The sequence below is a fragment of the Equus caballus genome, chromosome 15 (assembly GCF_041296265.1).
Source record: "Equus caballus isolate H_3958 breed thoroughbred chromosome 15, TB-T2T, whole genome shotgun sequence".
Classification (NCBI taxonomy): domain Eukaryota; kingdom Metazoa; phylum Chordata; class Mammalia; order Perissodactyla; family Equidae; genus Equus; species Equus caballus.
Genome location: NC_091698.1, coordinates 54,138,314 through 54,161,500, shown reverse-complemented (window position 1 = coordinate 54,161,500; position 23,187 = coordinate 54,138,314). Strand labels below are relative to the sequence as shown.

The 23,187-nt window shown below is 34.5% G+C and overlaps 1 protein-coding gene across 45 annotated transcripts in view; it reads left to right on the top strand.

Moving 5' to 3' along the window:
* EHBP1 (EH domain binding protein 1) overlaps positions 1-23,187 on the top strand; it is a 479,839-nt gene that overhangs the window by 455,073 nt on the left and 1,579 nt on the right. For 44 of the 45 annotated variants that reach the window (XM_070235400.1, XM_070235417.1, XM_023619016.2 and 41 more), the window contains 2 exons: positions 15,662-15,761; positions 16,898-16,971. In XM_070235400.1, coding sequence (XP_070091501.1) covers positions 15,662-15,761; positions 16,898-16,971 — 174 coding nt within the window. Of the gene's footprint in view, positions 1-15,661; positions 15,766-16,897; positions 16,972-23,187 lie in introns of those variants that run through there. The other variant, XM_070235420.1, reaches the window with a different exon arrangement.

Below are 23,187 nucleotides of genomic sequence, written 5' to 3'. Positions count from 1 at the left end.
TGTTTCTATTTGCATTTCATTATTTGGATTATTTAAAGAAGGAAAGTATATAAACTAGATCTAGAAGTAGTTTCGCTCAACTGTTACTGAATCATTCTAGTTTATGCAATAGATATTGGACCATAGGATTTCTAGTAAGGAATCTCTGATTCAGAATGTAGAGAACCTCCTAAGGTCCTCATTTCTAACATTTGTTTCTTCTCTCTTTGGTACTCACTGTATGTTCCAGCTTTTTACTATACACAGTCTTAAGGTGACTTTTTCTTCTGCTGACTCATGTGTGTTCATTTACCCCGAAGAACACATATATATAATTTCTACCAGTGATATTTAGGAAGTATTTTTCACTACTATAAATTTTGAATTAGAAATATAAAATATCATTTTTGAGTCTAAGGAATGATCACATTGCCATAATTTTCAATTTGGAACATGTCTATTGCCTAAAGTGAGGTACATCCTTATTCTAGACTGCAGTAAAATTTTTTAACACTTAAAAAAGTAGAAATTCCAGGAAAATGTGTTTTTCTCAGCAACTATCTATGAAACAAAATTTAGGCATTTGAACTGATTTGGCAGCAACATGTTTTTCTTCTGAATGTGAAATTAAATTTGTGTAATGTCATGCCAATGCTAAAATAACATCTTATACATGGAATATCACCCCTTCTTTTAAAAAAAATAGCTCAGTGACTTATTTGTGAAAGGACTGAGACAGTGGTTCTCAAACTTTTATCTGCATAAAAAACACCTGACGAGTTTGTTTAAAAAATACAGATTCCCAGGCCCTGCCTAAAGATTCTGATTCAGTAGATCTAGGATGGGGCTCATATTCTAGGCAATTCTAATACAGGTGATCCTCAGACCACATTTTGAGAAACAAAGAGCTAAGATATGCTAAACTCACAGTGTTAGAAGTTCTAAGGGAAGTAGTATAGCATAGAGACTTAAGAGCATAGACTTGAAAATCAGCAGGATGCCAGCTAGAATCTGAGTGGTCTTGGACAAGTTATTTAACCTCTTTGATCACTTTATTTCCTCAGCTGTTAATAATAATAATTTTTAAAGAGGCTGATAAAACCTATTTCAGAAGGTTATTGAGAGTCTACAATATACTGATATAGATATAGATAAAATTTATGTAAAAGTACTTATTACAGAGCCTGGCAGAGGGTTAGCCCTCAATATGAAAGTAGCTGCTGGGGCCAGCTCCATGGCCAAGTGGTTAAGTTCACATGCTACGCTTTGGCAGGCCAGGGTTTCACCAGTTTGAATCCTGGGCACAGACATGGCACTGCTCATCAGGCCATGCGCCATGCAGCGTCCCACATAGCACAACCAGAGGCACTCACAACTAGAATATACAACTATGTACTGGGGGGCTTTGGGGAAAAAAAAAGATTGGCAACAGTTGTTAGCTCAGATGCTAATCTTCAAAAAAAAAAAAAGCAAGCAGCTGACGCCATTAGTCATAGTGTAGTTTCATTATGTATTGTTGTTTCTACCTTTACCTTAAAGTTTTCTTTAGCTTCTTTTTTTTTATTGTGGTAACATTGGTTTATAACATATAAATTTCAGGGGTACATCATTATATTTTGATTCCTATGTAGATTACATCATGTTCATCTCTCAAAGACTAATTACAATCCATCACTACACACATGTGCTTAATCGCCCCTTTCACCCTCATTCCTCCCCCCTTCCACTCTGGTAACCACCAATCCAGTCTGTCTCTATGTGATTGTTTGTCGTTGTTTTTATCTTCTACTTATAAGTGATATCATGCAGTATTTGACTTTCTCCCTCTGACTTATTTCGTTTAGCATAATACCCTCAAGGTCCATCCATGTTGTCATAAATGGCTGGATTTCATTGTTTCTTATGGCTGAGTACTATTCCATTATGTGTATATACCACATCTTCTTTATCCGTTCACCCCTTGATGGGCATCTAGGTTGCTTCCAAGTCTTGGCTATTGTGAGTAATGCTGCACTGAACATAGGGGTGCATGTATCTTTACGCATTCGTGTTTTCAAGTTCTTTGGATAAATACCCAGCAATGGAATAGCTGGATCATATGATAGTTCTATTCTTAATTTTTTGAGGAATCTCCATACTGTTTTCCCTAGTGGCTGCACCAGTATGCACTCCCACCAGCAGTGTACGAGGGTTCCCTTCTCTCCACATCCTCTCCAACACTTGTTGTTTCCTGTCTTGTTAATTGTAGCCATTCTGACCAGAGTGAGATGATACCTCATTGTAGTTTTTTGATTTGCATTTCCCTGATAGCTAATGATGTTGAACATCCTTTCATGTGCCTATTGGCCATCTGTATATTTTCTTTGGAGAAATGTCTGTTCAGATCTTTTGCCCATTTTTAAATTGGGTTGTTAGTTTTTTTGTTGTTGAGATGTATGAGTTCTTTATATATTTTGGATATTAACCCCTTATCAGATATATGGTTTGCAAATATCTTCTCCAAATTGTTAGGTTGTTTTTTTGTTTTGTTGATGGTTTCCTTTGCTGTGCAGAAGCTTTTTAGTTTGATGTAGTTCCATTTGTTTATTTTTTCCATTGTTTTCGTTACCTGGCCAGACATGGTACTTGAAAATATGCTGCTAAGACTGATGTCGAAGAGCATACTGCCTATGTTTTCTTCCAGAAGCTTCATGGTACTGGTCTTACATTCAAGTATTTAATCCATTTTGAGTTAATTTTTGTGTATGGTGTAAGATAATGATCTACTTTCATCTTTTGCACGTGGCTGTCCAGTTTTCCCAACACCATTTATTGAAGAGACTTTCCTTTCTCCATTGTGTGTTCTTGGCTCCCTTGTTGAAAGTTAGCTGTCCATGGATGTGTGGGTTTATTTCTGGGCTCTTGATTCTGTTCTGCCAGGGTCTGTGTTGGCACACCTATTCTAGGTCACAGTAATGGCTCCTGCCAATGTCTCAGTCCCTACAGGGGCCTCACCTCTCACCGAGATGCCCTCAGAGCCTATCAGATGAATCTCTTTTCACCAAAAAACTGTGCACCTTTCTTTCTGGCTTTTTTAGGTTGACTTTAGGTTGCTTTCTGAAACAGGTAGATTTGTGTGGGGGGGCCCTTCAAGAGCTGGCTTTTTTCCCCTTATGTCCAGTAGCTTTTCTGGGGGTATTCCCCATTGTAGTTAATAGCCAGCAAAGCCAGATATTATGACACTTGTCTCTGTTGTGCTGAGTCCAAAGGATGCTTATAGTGGTAGTGCTCTCCCGCTCAGGTCCCCCACTCCTCCAGGGAAGGCTGCATACCTTAGGATTGCTCCCAGCTGGCCATGAAGCACCACAGCTTACAAAGGGGGCTTTTTTTTCTCTCCAGAAAGGAATTTCTGCCTCTTGCACCTAAGTCAGGACTGTCCCTTGTTGCAGGGGTTCTTTTTATCCAATTTTCAGTTCTCTCTCGGGGGTAACTGTTCCCAGAATAGTTGTAAATTTGTTGTGTCGGTGGGAAGAGGTGAGTTCAGAGTCTACCTACACCACCATCTTGACACCTCTCTTTCTTTAGCTTCTAAGTAATATACTCATCCTCCATTTTATCGTAAGTCTTCTCCTGCCCAACACACATCAACACGCACACACAACATGCTTTTCCAAGAAATGCCTAAAGAACTGGTTTGGCATTTTGGCATAAGACTGTAAAGTTATTGAGTGTTGGGGTTTTTTTTTTTTTTAACCCTTGGCTTATCTACAAAAACTGATAAATGTTTGTTTGAACATTTTCATAACTAAATATATAACTAGGAGAAAGCCTTAGGAATTTTGCTAATCCCTCAATCTTTTATGAGTTTCATTGAATTGATTTACTAATTATGAGTTTTGTGGGGCACATAAAGAAATAAACAAGTAAGCATTGTATTCTGAGAAATTTATTTTAGGACATCCATGTAGGAACTAACTTTGCAAATACATTTTCTTCTCTTCTGTTTCATCCTGAGACTATTGTAAGAAGCTTAACCAAGATTTTGCAATTTGATTTGACAAAGAATGACATCAGAGATGGCTAAGCATGTGTTAATTGCCTCTTCAGTCCAGAATCAAAATCAAGGTATTTTATGGAAGGATGCGAGCTCTGCTCCAACACCTTTCTCCCAGTTTTCCCAAATGGAGATATTTTTCTTAAAAAATACAGATGTTAATGTACAGAGACAACTGGATATATCCTAATCCTTACTAGGTCCCTTCATCTGTGGGATAGAACTGTCCAGTTCAATAGCCATGAACCTTCCTTTTATTGTTGTACAGGCTTACAAAGTTCTGCTTTCAAATTATTGTTCATTCTATTGTAGAGACATTGTCAGTTCTTCTTCTAGTGGATTATAAATTATTATGTCTTTCTTTTAGCTACTAGTTATGTTTTGAACATTTTTCATAAGCCTATAGGTGTATTGCATAAGAAAATTAAACATACATAGTCATTGCATCTGTTCCCTGTTCCCACATGTCACTTCTAAGCTGGAATGTGAAAGGCATTCATCCACTGAGAGGAGCTATTTCCTTAGGAAAAGTTTACAGTATAAGTTAAGGAAAAACCATTGAGCTGCTATCTATTTTTTTAAATTAAATTAGATATTTTTAAATGCTTAATATTAGTGATTAAATTTTAATGTTTATCACTGAATAGTTTTTTCTGTAAAGGTTTTCTGTTTTTGTTTTAATGGACGAGATTTGAATGAATGTTGTAGAGAAAGGAAGATTAATCAACATTGTGTGATTATTTTTACAGTTGCATAGCCTGAAAGGATAAAGTTTGGTTTAAATATGTGTATTAAACTGTTATTTTCTTGAAGGAGTGTAGTGAACTTTACCATTAAAATAAGAGTATATGAATTAGTTTTCTTCTCTGTTCTTATGACATCGAGTGGGAGATGATATGTAAATTCACAGTACACAGAGTTATGACTATCTGACTTTGTGAGTGTCCTCTGCATTTACTGACTGGTTATATACTTTACCCACTCCAAAGCCACCCAACCCCACTCCCCCAGTGCCAGTTCACTCTGAATTACTAGCACCACTTGGTGGCCAAAGCTAGGAATTGTGTAAAGCACCAACATTTTCTTCCCCACTAGCATGTTATCCATCACTAGACACTTCTGAGCTGGAATGTGATAGAATTTCATAGCTGTATCTGTTGTGCTGTTGAAGGATCTAGCTCTGTAAGGAAAGTTAAAAATGTAAGTCAAGGAAGATAGTTAAGCTTATATGATGTTTTTAATTTAAAAAATAAGTTTATTATGAGTTTTGGTGCTTTCAGAATAGAGAAATAGTTTTATATTTTGGGTATAAATAACTTTCCACAGAAATAAATTATTAAAGTAGTCATAAATATTTCAATTTCTCATGAGGATAACATTAGAGGGAGCCAAAATTTGAAACTTTTTTAATACCAGTTGTTTTGACTAAGTGCTTATTTTGTGTATAAGTAGAAGGTTAAATAAAATTATACTGAGCATTGCAAAAGTGTTACCATAGACTAGGGAGCTATTTCACTAAATTCTGGAATATATGATATTAGCAGGAACATTATGAGCACTAAACAGACTTGCAGTTGGCCGTGACTTTAGGTGGGAATGTAGGTTAAATGTTTTTAGGTGTGATTGCTCTGACCCTTTTTAAGTGAGCTCGTAGTTTTGGAGAGAAGAGAGAAGACATACAACACAACAGAAGGACATGTAACTAACTGCTGGAGATTTGCCCATAAGACTTATGCCAGAATCTGAGAGGAACTATTGGGGTAGCATGATGTTCTTCAGTGTAAGGGGTATCTGAAAATTTATATCATCATAAAAGGGGGAATTGAACATATCCTAGGGATTAAGTTGAGGAGAAATCTGAAAGTAACTTTATCTTTGGGAATTCTAGAGATTCTGGGAGTCATTAATTAGGTTTTTATTTTCTCTGAATTTTTGAAGGAACTGCTACTAGCAAGAGAAGCTTTGGAATAGACTCAATAGAACAAGTATAACTTTGGGAAGAGGAATGTCTCATGGAGGGTTTGCATTTGAGTAGCTCCTTTTAAAAAAGAAAAATGGGAAATGGGTAGCTGATGGGCTTCCCATATACTTGGGGGGATGAAAAAGTTGAAATGATGGTGGAATGCATTTTGGTTGATTGGTCCAGTAAAACAGATATGTAAAGACATTAGAAATGTCTTGCTCAATGGAGCTAACATCTTAAGACTTGCACCCAGTTGCTCAACATGTTTACGTCTGTGGGTAGGCTTTTCTGTTGCTTGCATAGGCAGTCAGAAAAACTGAGGGATTCTGCCAAGGAGGAATCACCATGCCTTGCTCTATCAATAACGCTGGGAATCAGACAGTCGGTGGGGGATCCTGAAGCTTGAATAAAGAATGTACCTCCTTACTCTGTATGTGTGTGTGTATGTATGTATTGTATATGTATGTAGGTGTGTGTGTGGAGAGAGAGAGAGAAAGAGAGAGAATATAACAATAGAAACCACCATTATATTACTTATATAGCATTTATTATAGGCCAGGCACTATTCTAAGTGCTGTACATATATTAACTCACTTAATCTTCACAAAACTCTATTAAGTAGTACTATTATCTCCATTTTACAAATGAGGAAACTGAGGCATAGGGAGATTAAGTAACTTACCCAAGTTCCCATAGCTCTTAAAGAGCAGAGCTGGAACTTGAATGCACCCTGATAATCCAGGGCTAGGCAGAGTATTCTTGTTTGGCCACTTTCATTGGAGGATGCCTCAAATGCTTAAATGGAATCAGAGTAGCTTGTAGTTGCCCAAGAAGTAAACAGGGCTATCCCTGGAATCCCCTGTTTCTGGAAGACATTATATACCAACCTATAATTCAAGGATCATATAGACATGTCTGCATAGGAAGAAAGACTTTCCCCTTGACGTCCCTTGACGTACTGCTCTGAGATCATTGTTAAGTCCTGGTGGCCTACATGGGGAGAGTAAACAAAATGCCCTCCACTAGTGGATGAACTAAGTGAACAGAATGGGTTTTATGTTGGTTTATCAGAAGTTTGAAGGTTTGCTTTTTGTTTTTGTTTTTGTTTTTTTCTGTTTTGCTTATCAGAGCCACTCTGAAAGCTTTGTCAAGGTTGGCCTGAATTCTAAATAAAGGGTCTGTTCTGGTAAGACTGGTTACCTATGAGTGTCAAATAGGGTGGCTAAGAGTGGTGGTTCACAAAACAAACTGGATTTGAGACCTAGTTCCACCACTAACTAGCTCTGTTACTTTAGGTAAGTTATATAACCTCATTAAATGTTTGATGATATTATCACATCATCATTATCATTATTATTCTCAGCCTATGAGAAAGTTATTAGTTGTCAGTGATCTGATGAGGGAGATGACATGGAGTAGCCTCTTTGAGACACTGTTGTTCCCAAGGATTCAGGAAACAGCACTGTGGATCCAAGTCCATCAAGAATGTCTCTTGGGTACCCTGGTGAAGAGAATAGCTCCACTGAGAAGGATGAGGGGCTTCGGATGAGGTAGTATAGTGCTGAAACTCCTACTAGTCACCTGGCCTAGTCTTGAAAAACAGCATTCATTGCGTTTGATTCAAAGTGTAATGTAATTGTCGAAGCCCTGTGCCAGTTAGAAGGCTGCTGGAGATGTTCTGCAGTGTCTTGCTTTCATTAGGTTTCTGTATTTTGAGAATGAATGTGGTCACAGGCTAGAAGGAAGTAGACATAATTCTCTTTAGCTCTCCCTCATTGAATAAAGATATTTAAGAAGGTACATAAGGAAGGATATAGCCCAGTGTAACCTGCTTATCTGAACCCAGGCATGATCAAAGAAGGTATAAAATGGAAGAGGACATTACTGTGCTGGTAGTGCATTGAGGGTTTGGGGTTGAACTCATTCCTTATTGGAAACTGGAGGCTCTGGGGACACCCTGGGTATGATTTTTTAAGGACATTTAAAGGCTTTAAGCAACACAGGAGAGGCTTACCTAAAAGAGTAGCTGGGTGACTGTATAATACATCTTTGGGGAAACCCTTTAATAGAAAGAATCCTATTTGGAGCATATCTACCTTGTTTGTTCTTCTATATATAATTTGAAAAATTATATATATTTAATTTTCCACACTATGAACAGAATCTAATCTCATTCTCACCTGGCATTTAGTAAATCAGCCATTTCATCTACATTGCCAATTTCATAAGCTAATTTTAAAGATGCCCTGCTTTTAATATAAAAATCTCTGTAAAAATGATGAAAACTTACTTTCTCAGTGAAGCTTTTTGTTTTATAAATATTTGGTTTTTCTTCTTGTAGGCTTTCTTTTCTTAAAATTACATCAATTTGTACTTCAAATAGTCATTTTCTTTTTTACTTTATTTCAATAACTAATAAACTTTTAGGTGTCTTCTATTAGTCCGTAATTTTTGGTCTTAAAATTTACCGTTTTTATTTTTTGATAATAAGCAGTATTCCATGATCTTCTTTGTTCTTGAATCTCTAAAACCCACTGCAAGTAACCAGACTGTCACTACCTGGAGCACAGCCACATTGTTTTGTCACTGTACCTATGGCTGTCTTTTGTACGTATCAGTGACACTGATGACCCAGTAGGGCGTTCACTTTATTTTTCCAGCTCCAGAGATGAGTTTGTACTGATTCATCCACACTTTTCACCTATCCTGCTTATGACCAATGGTGTACTAACTATATTAACGATAGACTTTGTTATGACTAACAAAGATTTAAAATATAATTTGTGTCTATGGAGTTGTTCAGAAATTTACCCTTGATCCAGCTATTCCTGATTATGTATCTGTCTCCACATTAGACTAGGAGCCCTTTTGAGGACAGGGACCTCATCTTTGTATTTCCAGCTCCTGGCTCAGCATGTGCCACCATCACCCTCTTCATTATCATCATCAGAGCTAGCATTTTTAGTCTTGGGTACTGTGCTAAGGACTTTACATGAATTTTCTCATTTAATTCCTCTACCAACCACGTAAGTAATATGACTATCCTTATGGAAATGGAGAAACTGAGGTTTAGAGAGCTTAATTAGTCTAAGATCAAGAGGCTCCGTTACTTTTTTTTTTTAACCAAACTGGAGAAAAGCCATTTTGGATGCAGATTCAATGTTCATCTCATTTGCATCATATTCAAAACAACAGCTCTAATCAGCCACAGAAACTATAGACAGTGTAGAAATTTTCATTATGCTTGTCCCTATCAGAATTTATAGTCTTATCCACAGGAGTTTCTCAGAATTATTGTACGTAAACATTCATAAAGGTAGTCCTTAATTTAAAAGAGGTCTTTATTCTAAAGTTCATTTATAAGTCAGATGCCTTTCCATAAAATACTTAAATTATGGATTGGGTTCCCAGACTACCCTATAAAAACTGTGTGCACAAATGAGCTAAAAAAAAGATGTACCCCTATTCTCCCAATGAGAAGATCCCCTCCAGAAATTTTGACCTACTTCAATATATAAAAGTTTAGAAATATCTCTTGTAATATTTAATTTAATTTAGCTACATATACATACATATTTAAAATTACCTATCTTAAAATACATTAATCTAGAAATATTGCTTCTCTCCACTCCCACTTTTCGAGAAATAATTTTATTCAACTCTTAATGTTCATCTTTTTAACGTTAACGTCTCTGTCACTTCTAGAGCCACTCTTTTTTTTTTTTTTTTTTTTTTTAAAGATTTTATTTTTTCCTTTTTCTCCCCAAAGCCCTCCGGTACATAGTTGTGTATTCTTCGTTGTGGGTCCTTCTAGTTGTGGCATGTGGGACGCTGCCTCAGCGTGGTTTGATGAGCAGTGCCATGTCCGCGCCCAGGATTCGAACTAACGAAACACTGGGCCGCCTGCAGCGGAGCGCGCGAACTTAACCACTCGGCCACGGGGCCAGCCTCATAGAGCCACTCTTTAAGTCATTTTCATGACATGACTGTGAGAAGGCTCTAGGACAGGGAGGGGGTAGAGAGGAGTCTGCCAGGTGCAGTCCAAACAAAAGGAGCTTCAAGAGAGGGGAGAACTGGCAGGAGAACCTCTCCATCTGTAAGTGTGGCTCACAATTCAAGTTTTCCCTTATTGGAGGATGCCTAATTGATTCTCTAAGTAGACAGCAATCTATTTGGTTGAATGATGCCTATAAAAGTGACTCAATATGTTTTATTCCATTTTTTAAAATATGTTAAATGTACCTTAAAAAATAAATACAACTTCAGCGTTCTGTTCTGAGTGTTTTAATTTTAGCCAAGTGCCTATTTGTAGATAGTCAAGATAGTCCTGCATTACCTGAAATGTAGGTCATATGTAATACCTTTAACGGCTCTTAGCATTGAAAAGTTATAGGTGTAACCCCATCCCATATGTAATTTTTTAAAAATACTAAACTGTAAGTTAATATAAAGAATTTTATTAGTTATAATTTTTCCTATGACAACTACTTCTGTGGTTTAGTATTTATTTTTATTTTTTTGCTATTTTAAGTTTGTGTTTGGTTTACCTTTTGAGAAATCTGGCATAACCTTTGGCATAAAACTTGGTACAAGAGGACTGCTGTTAATTTCCAACCTTTAGAAATAGCTTCTTTGTACCCATAAGTTTATGAAGAAGGAACTTTGGTGAAGTTGTCTATACTTCCTCCTGTAAGAAATACATGCATAGAAGTCTGTGAAAAGTTGTCTCTAGAGAAATGTTGCCCTGAATCTCTCCCCACAGTCTTTTTTACCAAATGGGTAAATAAAAGGTGTGTTTATTTTGAGAGAGTGCGTTAGTTTTTATTTTACTTCAACAAAAGGAGACAGGATTTTCCCCAAGTGTATATTCTTAATACTATAACAAATATATCATGCTGAGCAAATAGTTTTAAGACAATTGCTGCTGAAAACATTAGTAAAGATGATGAGATTCTTCATTTATGTTGATTGCTGTTTTAGGATATTCTTGGAATAGAAACATATATCAGCTATTTGCTTATATAGTGAAATTTGTTTTTATAATAAAGCTCTAATTTCCTAAGTTTAAAATATTTTCTGAAACTGGGGCACTGGAGTTCTGCAGTAATGTCGGCTTTGAAGTTCATGTGTCCGTGACCCTACATAACTGCACTAAATTCATCTTTCTCATCCATTTAGTAAATCTACCAGATTTTACTTCATTATTAGAATATGTTTCTCCAGTACCAATTAGCTGGACATGTGTGTCTCTATTGTAATATATTATGTCTTTCAAAGGTCATCATATTCCTATAATCGTACCATCGGGACAGTTTGTAATGGCAACTTTTTTGTTTTTATGTTTGGCTTGGCTTTGCTGTGTTGTGTCCTTTAAGGGCCATATGTGGTCACTAGTCAGCTATCTCCACTATGGGGCTATGGCAAGATTTCAGCATTCTTTAATGTTTTCATGGTGGAAAATCTTGAATTTGTTTATATATATGACAATTGCCTACATCTTTGTGTTTTCATTCTTTTCCATTGAATTCATCTTCTGTTCAGCTAAAATTGTGTTGTTTCTCATTTTGCATTTATATAATAATTCACTGTCTAAAACTCATGTCTTTCTAAATAGATAATAAGTTTGTGGTGAAAGATTAATTAGGAAAGATTAATTGGTAGACAGTTTTTAAAAATGTGCTTCATAATTTTAAGTTTTTGACATCACTTTTATTTATTTTAAAATTTACATTGAAAACACTGCTTCTGAAAAAATAAATGAAAACTACATACAAATTCCTGGATGGATGAATGAATGAATTCTTGAGTGAAATTAAATATTAACTTTAAGTCACTTTTTCTTTTTGGAAGAGATGCAGTATAAGGTGGTTGCTGTATAGTCGACTAGTGTGAAGTATTTATACTACATGGAGTGCTGTGTTAGTATGCTGCTTTCTATTAAGTAGGTTTTGTGAACTGTGACAGAGAGAATGACATGAAGTCATATTTACGTACTTACTTTCCCTGCCATTATCATTATTGTGGATTATTTAATAATTTTTACAAATCATACTCTGGCTACAATAATTGATTAAAAGAAAAAACTGACATTAAGAGATTGTGGTGTCAGAAAAGACATTACACTCTTGAAGGCAAAATGAAAAACAGAAGTCTTTAAGGAAACAAAGTAGAAAACAATATTACCAGAGATTGTATTAATTAGTCAATACTTTAAAATGTTAAAGTGATGTTTTTTATTGGTAGTATATTTATATTGTTTTAAAATATAGTTTAACATTGTTTTAAAATATAGTTTAATAACCCAGTTATGCTTTTACATTTTGGTAACTGTATACTTAACTAGTATTTTGTCATTTTTTTAAATTTTAAAATGGTCTTTCAATAGTAGATGTCTTGAATTTTTCAGTTCATAAAACTGAAAAAAATTTAAGATTTAACAAAGTATCATTATTGACTCTAAGGTGATAAAAATGTAGTTGTAGTTACAAATAAAAGATAATTTTTGAAAGAGATAATTAACCAGGTGAGGTTAAACAACAGAAAATGATTTATGGTGATTTTATAAAATAATGACAGTCTTCATTTTAAGCTACAATGTAAAGTGCTTTATTCTGAGATTATGTATTGTGGCAGAAGCTAAAACTGCCTTTTTTCTTACAGTGCCAGAATACAACCTCTTTTTCTTTTTGCACTAACAAGACTGCTTTACCACCACAGCCCACTCTAAGTAATTAAATCAATCCTTTGTACTTACCGTATTCTCCTCTAGTGACGGTACTAGATCTGATTATATGCTTCATGCATATTCAAAGTACCGCACTGACAGCTCTTTAATGAGCTCTTACTTAATCAGTATGAACAATGTTCATCTTGTTCTTTTTTTCCTCATGCATTAGAGCTAGGAACAGTTGGGAAAAATGAAACATCCAGCATTCATTTGAAAAATATATTGTACTTTGAAAAGTGTCTAAGCTGAGGAAGTTGCATTCTGCCCTTTAAAAGTCTGATGGACAAATTGGATTACTAGTATTGGATTAAATAACAAATGGTTAAAGGAGAAATGAGAAAAGCTCACTGTGATCACAGGCTTTAATATTTTTTGTTACTTATAAAGCTAAAGGGGTCTTTAACCAGTTATTAAAGTCAGGATTAATTTGTAATGGTTCAACTTACTGGCTTTTAAAAGCTTTTTAAATTTAAAAAATTTTAAATCCCTAAAAACAATAGTGTAATGATGTATTAGAAGAAAATTTAATTTTTTTATTACTAAGCTAAGTATAGATTTCCATCACCGTGTACTATCTCAGAATAAGGAGTTAGTGTTACAGAATTGATTTAACCTCAAATATGTTTTTTCAGTTAATTTATATAATCTATGTAGCAGTATGTAGTGTGTTTTTAAATATTTCTTATCGTTAGGCTTATTTCCTTTTGAAACATGAGACTCTTGTAGTATTAGACATTTCCTAACAATTAGGGGAGGAGGATCTTTTATTCTTACCTGGAAATCACAGGCATGAGTTAAACTGAAAATAACACAGTACAACATCAATATTGTTATTCTCATGCAAGCAGTCTTCCATTGAAGAAAATGATGCTAATTTAAGAGTAGGCTAGTTGCTACTAGTATTGCCTGAAAGCCTCAATTATAGGTTAAGTTAAACTCAAAACAAAGTTTTAATATGTCTATATTTTTAGAAGCCACTTAGGTTATGAACACAAGAATTAAGTCTTTAATCAGAAAATAAAATATCATAAAAACTATGCCTATTAATATTGCACACATGTGTCATTTCACTGATCAAAAAGGCCTTCACCAGGGTACAATTGGCCTTTTTCCAAATTGCAAGCTTTTTCTCAGCTTTTTCTTTTTACTCTTTCTTCTTTTGTTGCTACCCAGGGATTTGTGCCTATCGCAGCCTGTATCACATGATCAGTGTCAAGACATCACATGGGCCAAAGTGAATACAAAACCAGCTACTCTAAAAGAGAGATTAAAAATACTGTAAAACAATAAAGACTTTTGTTCATACACTAAAAGAATCTGTCCTAAGTTTGCTTCATACCGTAAAGTATCAGCAGCATCTAATGAAGGCGCACATCCTCACTGTTCTCCCTAATGATGAACAACAGATATCTATTTTACAGGGATATTCTGAAGTACATGTTTAATCTTTTGCACACAGATCAGTTCTTTATATTTTATTTTCATTCTAAAAATTTCCAAAAATTTCTATTAATGTAGAAATAGTTAAATAAATTATGGTACATCCGTAATTTATGCAAGTATTAAAAAGAATGAGGTTAGATCTTTGAACAGCATGACAAAAGCAAATCACAGGATAATATATAATATGATCTCACTTATATTAAAAAAAACACTGTATGTGTCTATAGATAAGGTACATACGTGTGTGTGTGTGATAGACAAAGCTATCTGTGTGGTCTGGAAGGAGATATGCTAAACTGTAATAGTACTTAATAGTACTTACGTCTGGAGGAGGAGTGGGGAATTGGGGAGGGTGAGATTGGTGAAAGAGGGCTTGACTTTTTACTCAGTTATACCTCTGTACTGCGTGAATTTTTAAAATGGACTGCTAATGTATTTGAAAGTTAAAAGAAAATATCTCACTTAAAAAGAAAATGAAACTTAAGGAATTAGCTGGGATATTTAATTTTTTGTTGGATATTTAAGTTAACCCTATGAATCTTTACAGAAGTTGGACTGAAGTATTAAATAATGGCTTAGCAAATCAATAAACAAATTATAGATGAAATCCAGAAAAAAAAGTCAAAGAATTGTAAATTTGACTAGGTAAAATTTGAAGGGAGAGAAAGGAAGAAGATGGGGAATTAATATTTTTCTTGAGTATGATTGTGGCCTACTTCTACATGAACAATACCGGTTATATACTGACTTTTGAAGGGGGGTCGTATGGATGATGGAAGTGCTATTAGGGAAAGTGAATTTTAAATGTGCAATTAGTAAATTTGTAATCTAAAATTTTAGATTACCTCTCTGCTCATGTTTTGTGATTTACTGAACATTACTGTGTTCATTATAATGTTTTTTCAGATAGCTACAGGTATTTTTTATAAGTCATTAATATTTGGAATAATTTGCAAGTGGTTACCCTATTAGGGATGATGAGTTCCAGAATGGTATATGCACATACATATCTTTAGTTTATTTTAGGGGAGGAAAATAAGAAAAAAGAACCCAAGTTGTTACAAGTGGAAGCTTTCACAAAATCTGTGGACTTCTCTGATCTTCCTGCTAGTCTTATAATTCTCATAATGTTTTTTTTTTTATCATGACCATATGTCTGTCAGCACCATGAGTTCCTCATTGAAACATAATAACAAGTCAGCCTCTGGGGAGGATTTAAAAGTTGGAACACTTTCTTTTTACTGTACTTAGTGTTGGTATGATCTGTAGAAATGTACAGGGGAACTGAAATGTATATGCTGAATAATACGAGCTTTGGAAGATTGGCTTATGAATTTTTAAATATTGATTTTTTTCATGTCTTGGACTTTAATCTTCTGTTATTATAAACAGTTTAATTTGTACTGTTGGTGTAGCTAAAATATGTTTCATGTTAAAAAAAGAACATGTACTAAATAAACTATTATTTGGCTTGTAAAATGTCATATAATAAGAAATAACTCTTCATGAATTATAGGAAGGAACACAGAAGAAGAAGAAGCTATGATGCAGGAATGGTTTATGTTAGTTAATAAGAAAAATGCCTTAATAAGGAGAATGAACCAGCTGTCTCTTCTGTAAGTACTCGTGACTATACCTGTTTTTCCTGTGACGTTGATGAATCTTAGGCTTTTTGCCTTCTTTGGGGTTTCATATTTATTAGACTTATTTTTTTTCTTTCCTTGAGATTACAGTATATTTTAAATAAATAGTATATAAGCAATTTTCATCTGAACAGTAAGAATTTTAAAATAGAGTGTAATATTTTTAAAAATGTATTATATAGAAAGCCAAGGAATATAAATAATTTTTGCATTTAAGAAATAAAGCACTTGTGCACAAAAAGGAGGTTTGGATTATATTAAGGGATTATATTAAGGATTATATTAAGAGGGGGAAAATAAATAAAATTGAAGTTTATTTAACATCAAATTTTGTTAAAAATTAAAATAACTCTTAATGAGGACAAAAGTACCTTTGTATTCTACAGATGGTGTTACCCTAAATTTTGGGATAAAAGATTAATGGCTTACACAGAAGTGACCTTTTTATCATAGCAAGAATTACAGTAAAATGGCGACTAGACCAAATGTAAGCATTCCTGGTCTTTGGCGTTTAGTTCAGTATAGGACTTAATGCTTGCTCCTTTTTGCTCACTAGCAATGTTCTTATCTTATGCCACCTAGTGTGGGAAGGAGCAGGCTTACATGTTTTATTTTAGCGAAAAACTCTTTTTGTCATTTCTGCCATACCTGAGCTTGATAAAAAGAGTTATGAAGAAGCACAAAACTGAACTAATTCTGGATTTTTAATCATCTCTGTATTAGACTTACACTGGTAGTACTTTCATGTTTTTTATAGTCTTTTCACATGGAGTTCTAGACAAAAGAATGTTTATTGTGAACTATGAAAAATATTTTACAAAATAGCCTTATAGCTGGCATTTAATACAAGGTGCATTGAAGAATGAGACTACTTATCCACAGATTAAAATATACCTCTGTGCAATTCAAAATTGAAGGAGAAAAATAATCGCACTAGTAAATACTCAAGCTGAGGAAGGTTTTAGGTTTGTGTATCATTTGTTTGAGTAGCTTAAAGTTAAAGAGAAAAGTCAGTTATGAGTCCTAAAATCAATGTAACCTAAAGGTTCTTTTAAGTGTTTAATGATTTAGTAATTAGCATATTGATGAACTTTTTGCAACTTGCCTAGGGAAAAAGAACATGATTTAGAACGCCGGTATGAACTGCTGAATCGGGAATTGCGGGCAATGCTGGCCATTGAAGGTGAGAAATGCTGTGGTGGAGTGAGGGATGTGCGGTGTCAGTGTCAGAGGTTTAAAGAGTGTAATACACTTCTGGTCTCACTAGGTGTGGCCCAACTAGGACCCAACAAGAATTACAAATAAATGCTTTAGAGGCAGAAATAGTCACGTAAAACCTCAGGACCCTAATCCAGATAGATAATCATTATGCTTGCTATTAAACACAAAAGTGTCTTAACTTTTGTCAGTAAGCTTAAATGTGCACAAAATGGAAAATATAGGGAGTTAAATGATTTAATTACATTTTACTATGTGCAATTTAAAGTTGTTTCCAGTAGGGAGGTTTTGGAAACATTTATCATTTTGATTTTTCACATTCAGACTCTAAATTTTTACCTTAATATTTAATTGATGTCACCTGTCCAGTCTACTTTAGTTCTTAAGATTCCAACTTCTATTAAGTGAATATTCAGGCAAAGATTGGCAGAGGAGATAAATGAAACACTTTCACACTTTTCATAAAGCTTTTAAATGAATTATATGGTAGTCCTAAGGATGGTTTATACTATCAGTAAACATCAGCTAGCTTAACTATAGTATTTACTATTTATGATTATTTTAAAAAATTCTTAGGTGTTTTAGAATGCTGTTCTCCTTACACCTCTTAGTTGAAAATGTCTTATAGTTCAAAGATGTCTGCTTAAAAGCTAATCCTCTGGGCTCTGTAAAATGGACCTTTTGTCTAATCAATGCAAATTGATTTTCCTATTCTATATTGACCTCTTAACCCATTGACTGTCCATGGTAATTTCCTTCTTCACCTGATAAGGTACCTGATCCATAATAGGTCAATTCTAATTAGTTCAGAAACTGGAAATTTTAGTTTGTAAGGGAAAGCCAAATGAAACCATACATTTTAAAATATCTTAATTAATATTGTTATTAAATAAAATACATGCTATTTATCTAACTAGTATCTTATACATTTATAGAAGTTTTATTTTTTAATTACTTTTATATCCACAATCTCATTTGATAAATGTGACTGACAATATTTGTATATCCTTGTTTAGAAATCAGACTTACTTTATTTAAAAGGCTTCAGATAGCTAATTTCCTTCAAGTGGCTATCCGAATGTATCAAATTATGCCATTGATAATGACTGTAAAATTTGTCAAAATTATTTAAGAAGTTCTATGAAACTTGCCATTGAAAGAAAATGCACAAGTATACTAAATGGTATTTTTCCTCTTCATATAATTTTTGTAGTAACAGTACAGTCTTTAAAAGAGATTGGAAAGCTAAATAGTCAGTTGAAAAGTATGTACAGCAAATACTATTTATATGGTATATATATGTATGTGTAATATGAAATGTATATATATAGTATGTATAATATGTAACTCATTATACAGTTTATTCTTTATAGATTCATTATACATTACACTCAATACAGAGTATTAACATTTTTTTTTACCCACTCTCTCATGTATACTAAGTTAAATCATCCCTAAAATACGACTTGATACCGTACAGTTGACTTCTAAGGCAGATATTGCTTCTATCCCAAAACCAGTATTATACCAAATTCTGTCTTAAAAGGAGGGCCGTGATACATATAAAAGATCCCACTGTCATCAGCAGTCCTATCCGTGTGTACCGGACCTGCAGTCTTAAATAATCTAACATTTCATCTGCCTGCTCTTCTTGTACATACAGAAGACCATATTTTTGAAGAAGAGGTGAAAAAATAGTTTTTCCTTTTGAAACACCTTTAATACAATTGCTAGTTTTTTGAGATTTTATTCTGTTTTATTTTTTAATTAATATTATCATCCCATATGTGATGGTGCCTTAAGTCTCTCAGCTAGTTTCTGTTTCTGATTGAGGGAAAAAAAGAGACTTGAGGAAAGAGGCAGCCTGTTGATGACAAATAAAGACACTTTCTTAGAGAGAGGCCTTCCCACCAGCCTGGGCAGTACGTGGACTTGCTTGTCCTAGAGAGGCACGGATATCATGATGTTCAGTTCTGTGAAGACAGTGTCCTCTGAGCTAACCCTTAGAATGGGCACGTGTGCAGTTCAGTAGCCTTTGGGAATGTTAAAACACCCCAGGAAAACACATGAATAGGCAACATTAATTGGTTTTGTTTTGCTTTCCTTTGTTTTAAAGTTCATTCCTCTTTTCTTTCCCATCTCTTCTACCTGGTAGCCATAAGATGGTTTTCATAATAAATAAACTAAAATCTTTTCAAAGAAATCTGCTGCTGAAACCATTCACCAGGAGAAAAGCACAGACTATTAATAGTCATAGCACACTGAAAGAAATATTAGCGGCTTGGTTTGAGAGAGAAAAAAAATTCAATATATCCATTATTCTGAGAATCCATTATCACTTTGGCCTGTTTTTTACCTTTCTTTCCCTGAGGGCTTTTTCGTAGCAGGAGTTTCACTCTACTGAGCTAAGTTGTAGCATCCCTTAAGCTAACAAACATCTTTTAGATACTTTTCCTATAGTTTTTTTGTTCCAGATTATTTAATGCCCCCTCAGGAAAGATAAATTCATTTCTGCACACATTGGGGTGGGCTTTTAGAAAGTGGTGTGTTCATTTTCTGCACAAGAAATGGATCTTCTCTAGGATTTTGTACATCTTGATTTATTCTTGGCTTAGAGTTTGAAGTGGGTGCTCTTCTAAAGGGATTTATGCATAGGTTCACTATTTTTGTAGTTATGGTTTATATGATAAGCTTTTTATATTTAAAATCAATATGTAATCCTGTGGAGGAGCTTATCCCCTAAAACCCCATTTGTAAATCTATTTTAGCTTTGTTACACAGCACAGCCACAGTCTTCCATAGATTGATTAGGTACAGCAGTAGAATCCTATCAAATGGCCTGCTCTGATGATGATGCAAACTCTTTCAGGATTGCTAGTTGACTGGAACTAAAGATAAGACTTGACTGCAATCCCCCAATGTGCTCTTTACAAAACTAGTGTTAATTTTCATCAAAGTGCCAGGCTTATTTATAGTGGCAAGGTTGAAGGGTTACTACAAGAACTTTAGGTCCTTTCTGTTAGAGTGTTTATAGGTATTTCTTTTGCCTTTTTTCTAAGGTAATTATCAACTTCAGCAAATAAACTGAATCGGAGAATGAATAATTGGCCCTATATATCAAAAAGAGTTTTTTTGTATTAACAAAACAGCTCACTGCAGATGGACATAAACAGAATCTCTTTATTTCAACACTTTGGCTCAAATGCAGCATCAAAACTTAATCCTATTTGTTGCGAGAGGATATGGCTTTTGTAGCAAAAGTATGATGGAATCTTTAAATTAATCAGAACTCACACTGTAGTCTGTCCAAGCCAAAGTCAGTGCATCTAGCTAGCTGTGACTGGTGTTATAGGTGAGTAATCCTTTCTTACAATGCATAACAGGTAACATAAATTTACGTGCAGGTTTTTCAAACATGACATTACATCTAGGTGAAGCTATTTAAAAGGGGATTTTAAATTTTTTAAATTTAGACTTGAACATACAAATGTGAATTGTGATCAACTTTAAGATATTATTAAATTTTTTAAATCATCAAAATAGTTTGTTTACCAAATTATCATTCAAATATGCATGTGTATGTTTATTAAATTTACTCCCATGAGAAAGCAAATACAAAGTAAAAGTAGTTTTGCTAGTGTAAAATCTACTCACCACACATAGCTATTTCCTGTACCATTGACTAATATTTTGTAGATACATGTTAATGTAGTAATGACATTTAATATGAAAAATCTTATAAATTTATGCTAGAACATTTTAAATTCTAATGTCAGTTAGAAATAATGAAAATTACCTAAATATTCATAACTTAAAAGTATTTTTGTTACAGTTAGGAGAAATGTCATTATTGAGCTAGGAAAAAGTTAAGATTTTAAAAATTATTCAGTACCGCAGGGGTTAAAAAAAGAGTTTTCTCTCTTTTCTCTCTCATCCATATATATTGTTAAAGCCTTATTTTTTAAAAATTAAAGAAATCTTGATATTTCTAGTTATCAATTAAAGCCTTAAAAGTGATGTCAAGTCGCTTAAGAGAAGGAATAATTTAATTAGGAAAATTATGTGTTGCTTTAAAAATTTTTATAATTTTATGTGTTGTTAAAATTTATTTTCTCTTGGTTTTAAAATTTTTTATAATTTTCAATTTAATTATATTTTTATGCGTGGTGGAGAAAATTTATTTCCCAGTCGTAAAGCTCTTATCAAAATCTTTTGGAAGTAACGAATTATAAACTAAAGCTTATAATCAGAATAATTTCTTGAGGTTGGAAATGGAAAAATTAATATTCATCAGAACTTGCTAATCTTAATAATTATAAAATTTAGTTACAAATCTTTTACAAATTTAGCAGGTTTTTCTCTGAGTTAATATTTCTAGAACTACGGTTACCTGAAATTAGACTAGATGACCTTTAAGATCTTTCCAACCTGAAGAGTCTATTAATTTTTCTGTTGTGTAGAATGAGACTGTTTAAGAACAAGAACCAGATTAGAAAATTGTCCAGAATTCCTGACCTCAGTTGCATTTAAATCCAAAGAGTAAAATTGTGATAGATAAATTATGTGGCTTTTCTTCAATGTTGCTGTTTTGTTAATTTTTAAATTCTTACATTCAGGAAAAAACTTTCCATAATAATAGTTTCTTTACTCCTCTTCATGCTATAGAATATTTCACTTCTTTTTTTACAAGAATGTTATGTGGCCACTACATGTATTTATTTGTGTGATGCTTTGTATGCAATGTGGATAATTAATACATGGCATGTTTCATATATATATGTATGTCTGTATTTGAGTTTATAATGAAAGGAATAGTGGTAAAATTGAATAAACCATTCTAGCTTTTTGCTGCTATTCTAACCTTTATTGCATGATGATGCATCTAATTTTTAATTTGTAAATACAAGATAGAATTCCCTCTAGCACCATTTGCTTTCATAAAGCTGCTGAGCAGTTTGCTGTCTTGAATAAATTTTGCTTTGGAGGAGGTCGCAGGGATTTGAACCAGCACATTCTTGTGTGTTTTGTGAAGATTCACATGGTAACCAGCGGTGTGCATTGTTAGGTTTATCTGAATAAGCACCAGCCATGTGAGTTTTAACATGATTGCCCAGGGCAATGGAGAGAGAAGAGAGAAACCCGAAAGGATTGCACTCCTCTCTGTTTTTTGGAAAGTGCATTTGCTGGGGGAGGGGGCCGCATGAGTCAGTGGCCATGGTTTTGTGTGTGTGTGTGTGTGTGTGTGTGTGTTTAAAGCTGGTGTCCTGTTTCCCTCTAGGTCCTCATTTGTTCTGCTATCTGCCTCATCATCTACTTCTTCTTTTCATTGTTTACCTTCCTAATGAGGGAGGCGGGGTAGATGGGGATTGATTGACAGCTACAAGCCCTTACAGTCTGGCCAGAGAGCAGTTGGCTTTGGTTTCAAAAGTGCTTTAAATGTTCGATTTGGTCCTGTTTTTATTAAACGAAACTGCTGCTCATCTTAAGGAAATGATCGGACCAGCAAAGAATAGGAAACATATTATTGGGGCCTAAAACCTTCAAAAAACTGTCCCTACCCATGGAAAGAGCACTGCCCATCGAGTTTTCCAACCTTTAACTTGGGTTTCAAACAGAAGTATGTAATTTTTCCTTTGCAAAAGTGCTTTGATTTGAAACCACCCAGCAAACCTCTCCAAAAGAAAACTGGCTGTGATGCGATCGAGGGCTGCAGTGTAATATTGCAGAGCAAATTTATTTTTTACTTCAAAGAAAAATGCTAATTAGCCGATTCACTACTTTTAAAGTTATTGTGAAGCATATGGCGCCCAGTGTGAGATACATCCAACTGCTAAAATAGAGCGAAGAGGAAATTAGCGAAGAATGGGCTGTATGGGGTGAGCACGGGGGTGGGGGAGGAGGATAGGTTCTCAGGCAGATTCTCTAGCCTTTTCAGAATGATTTTATCGCCCATCTCTGCTTCCCGCCTCCTCATTTACCCACATCCCCCACCACCAGCCCTCGGCCGACCTCTTCTAGGACTCCAGCTCTCCCTCCCCCACTTTGGCTGAAATCAGGTGCGCACCTCCGGCTGGCCGCCGGCTCACACCTGGTCACTTCTGCAGGTTCCGTCCCAGCCGTAGCCATCTCGATCTGCGAGAAGTATTTAGAAAGTAAGGTTTGAGGGGTGAAATCCTCACCA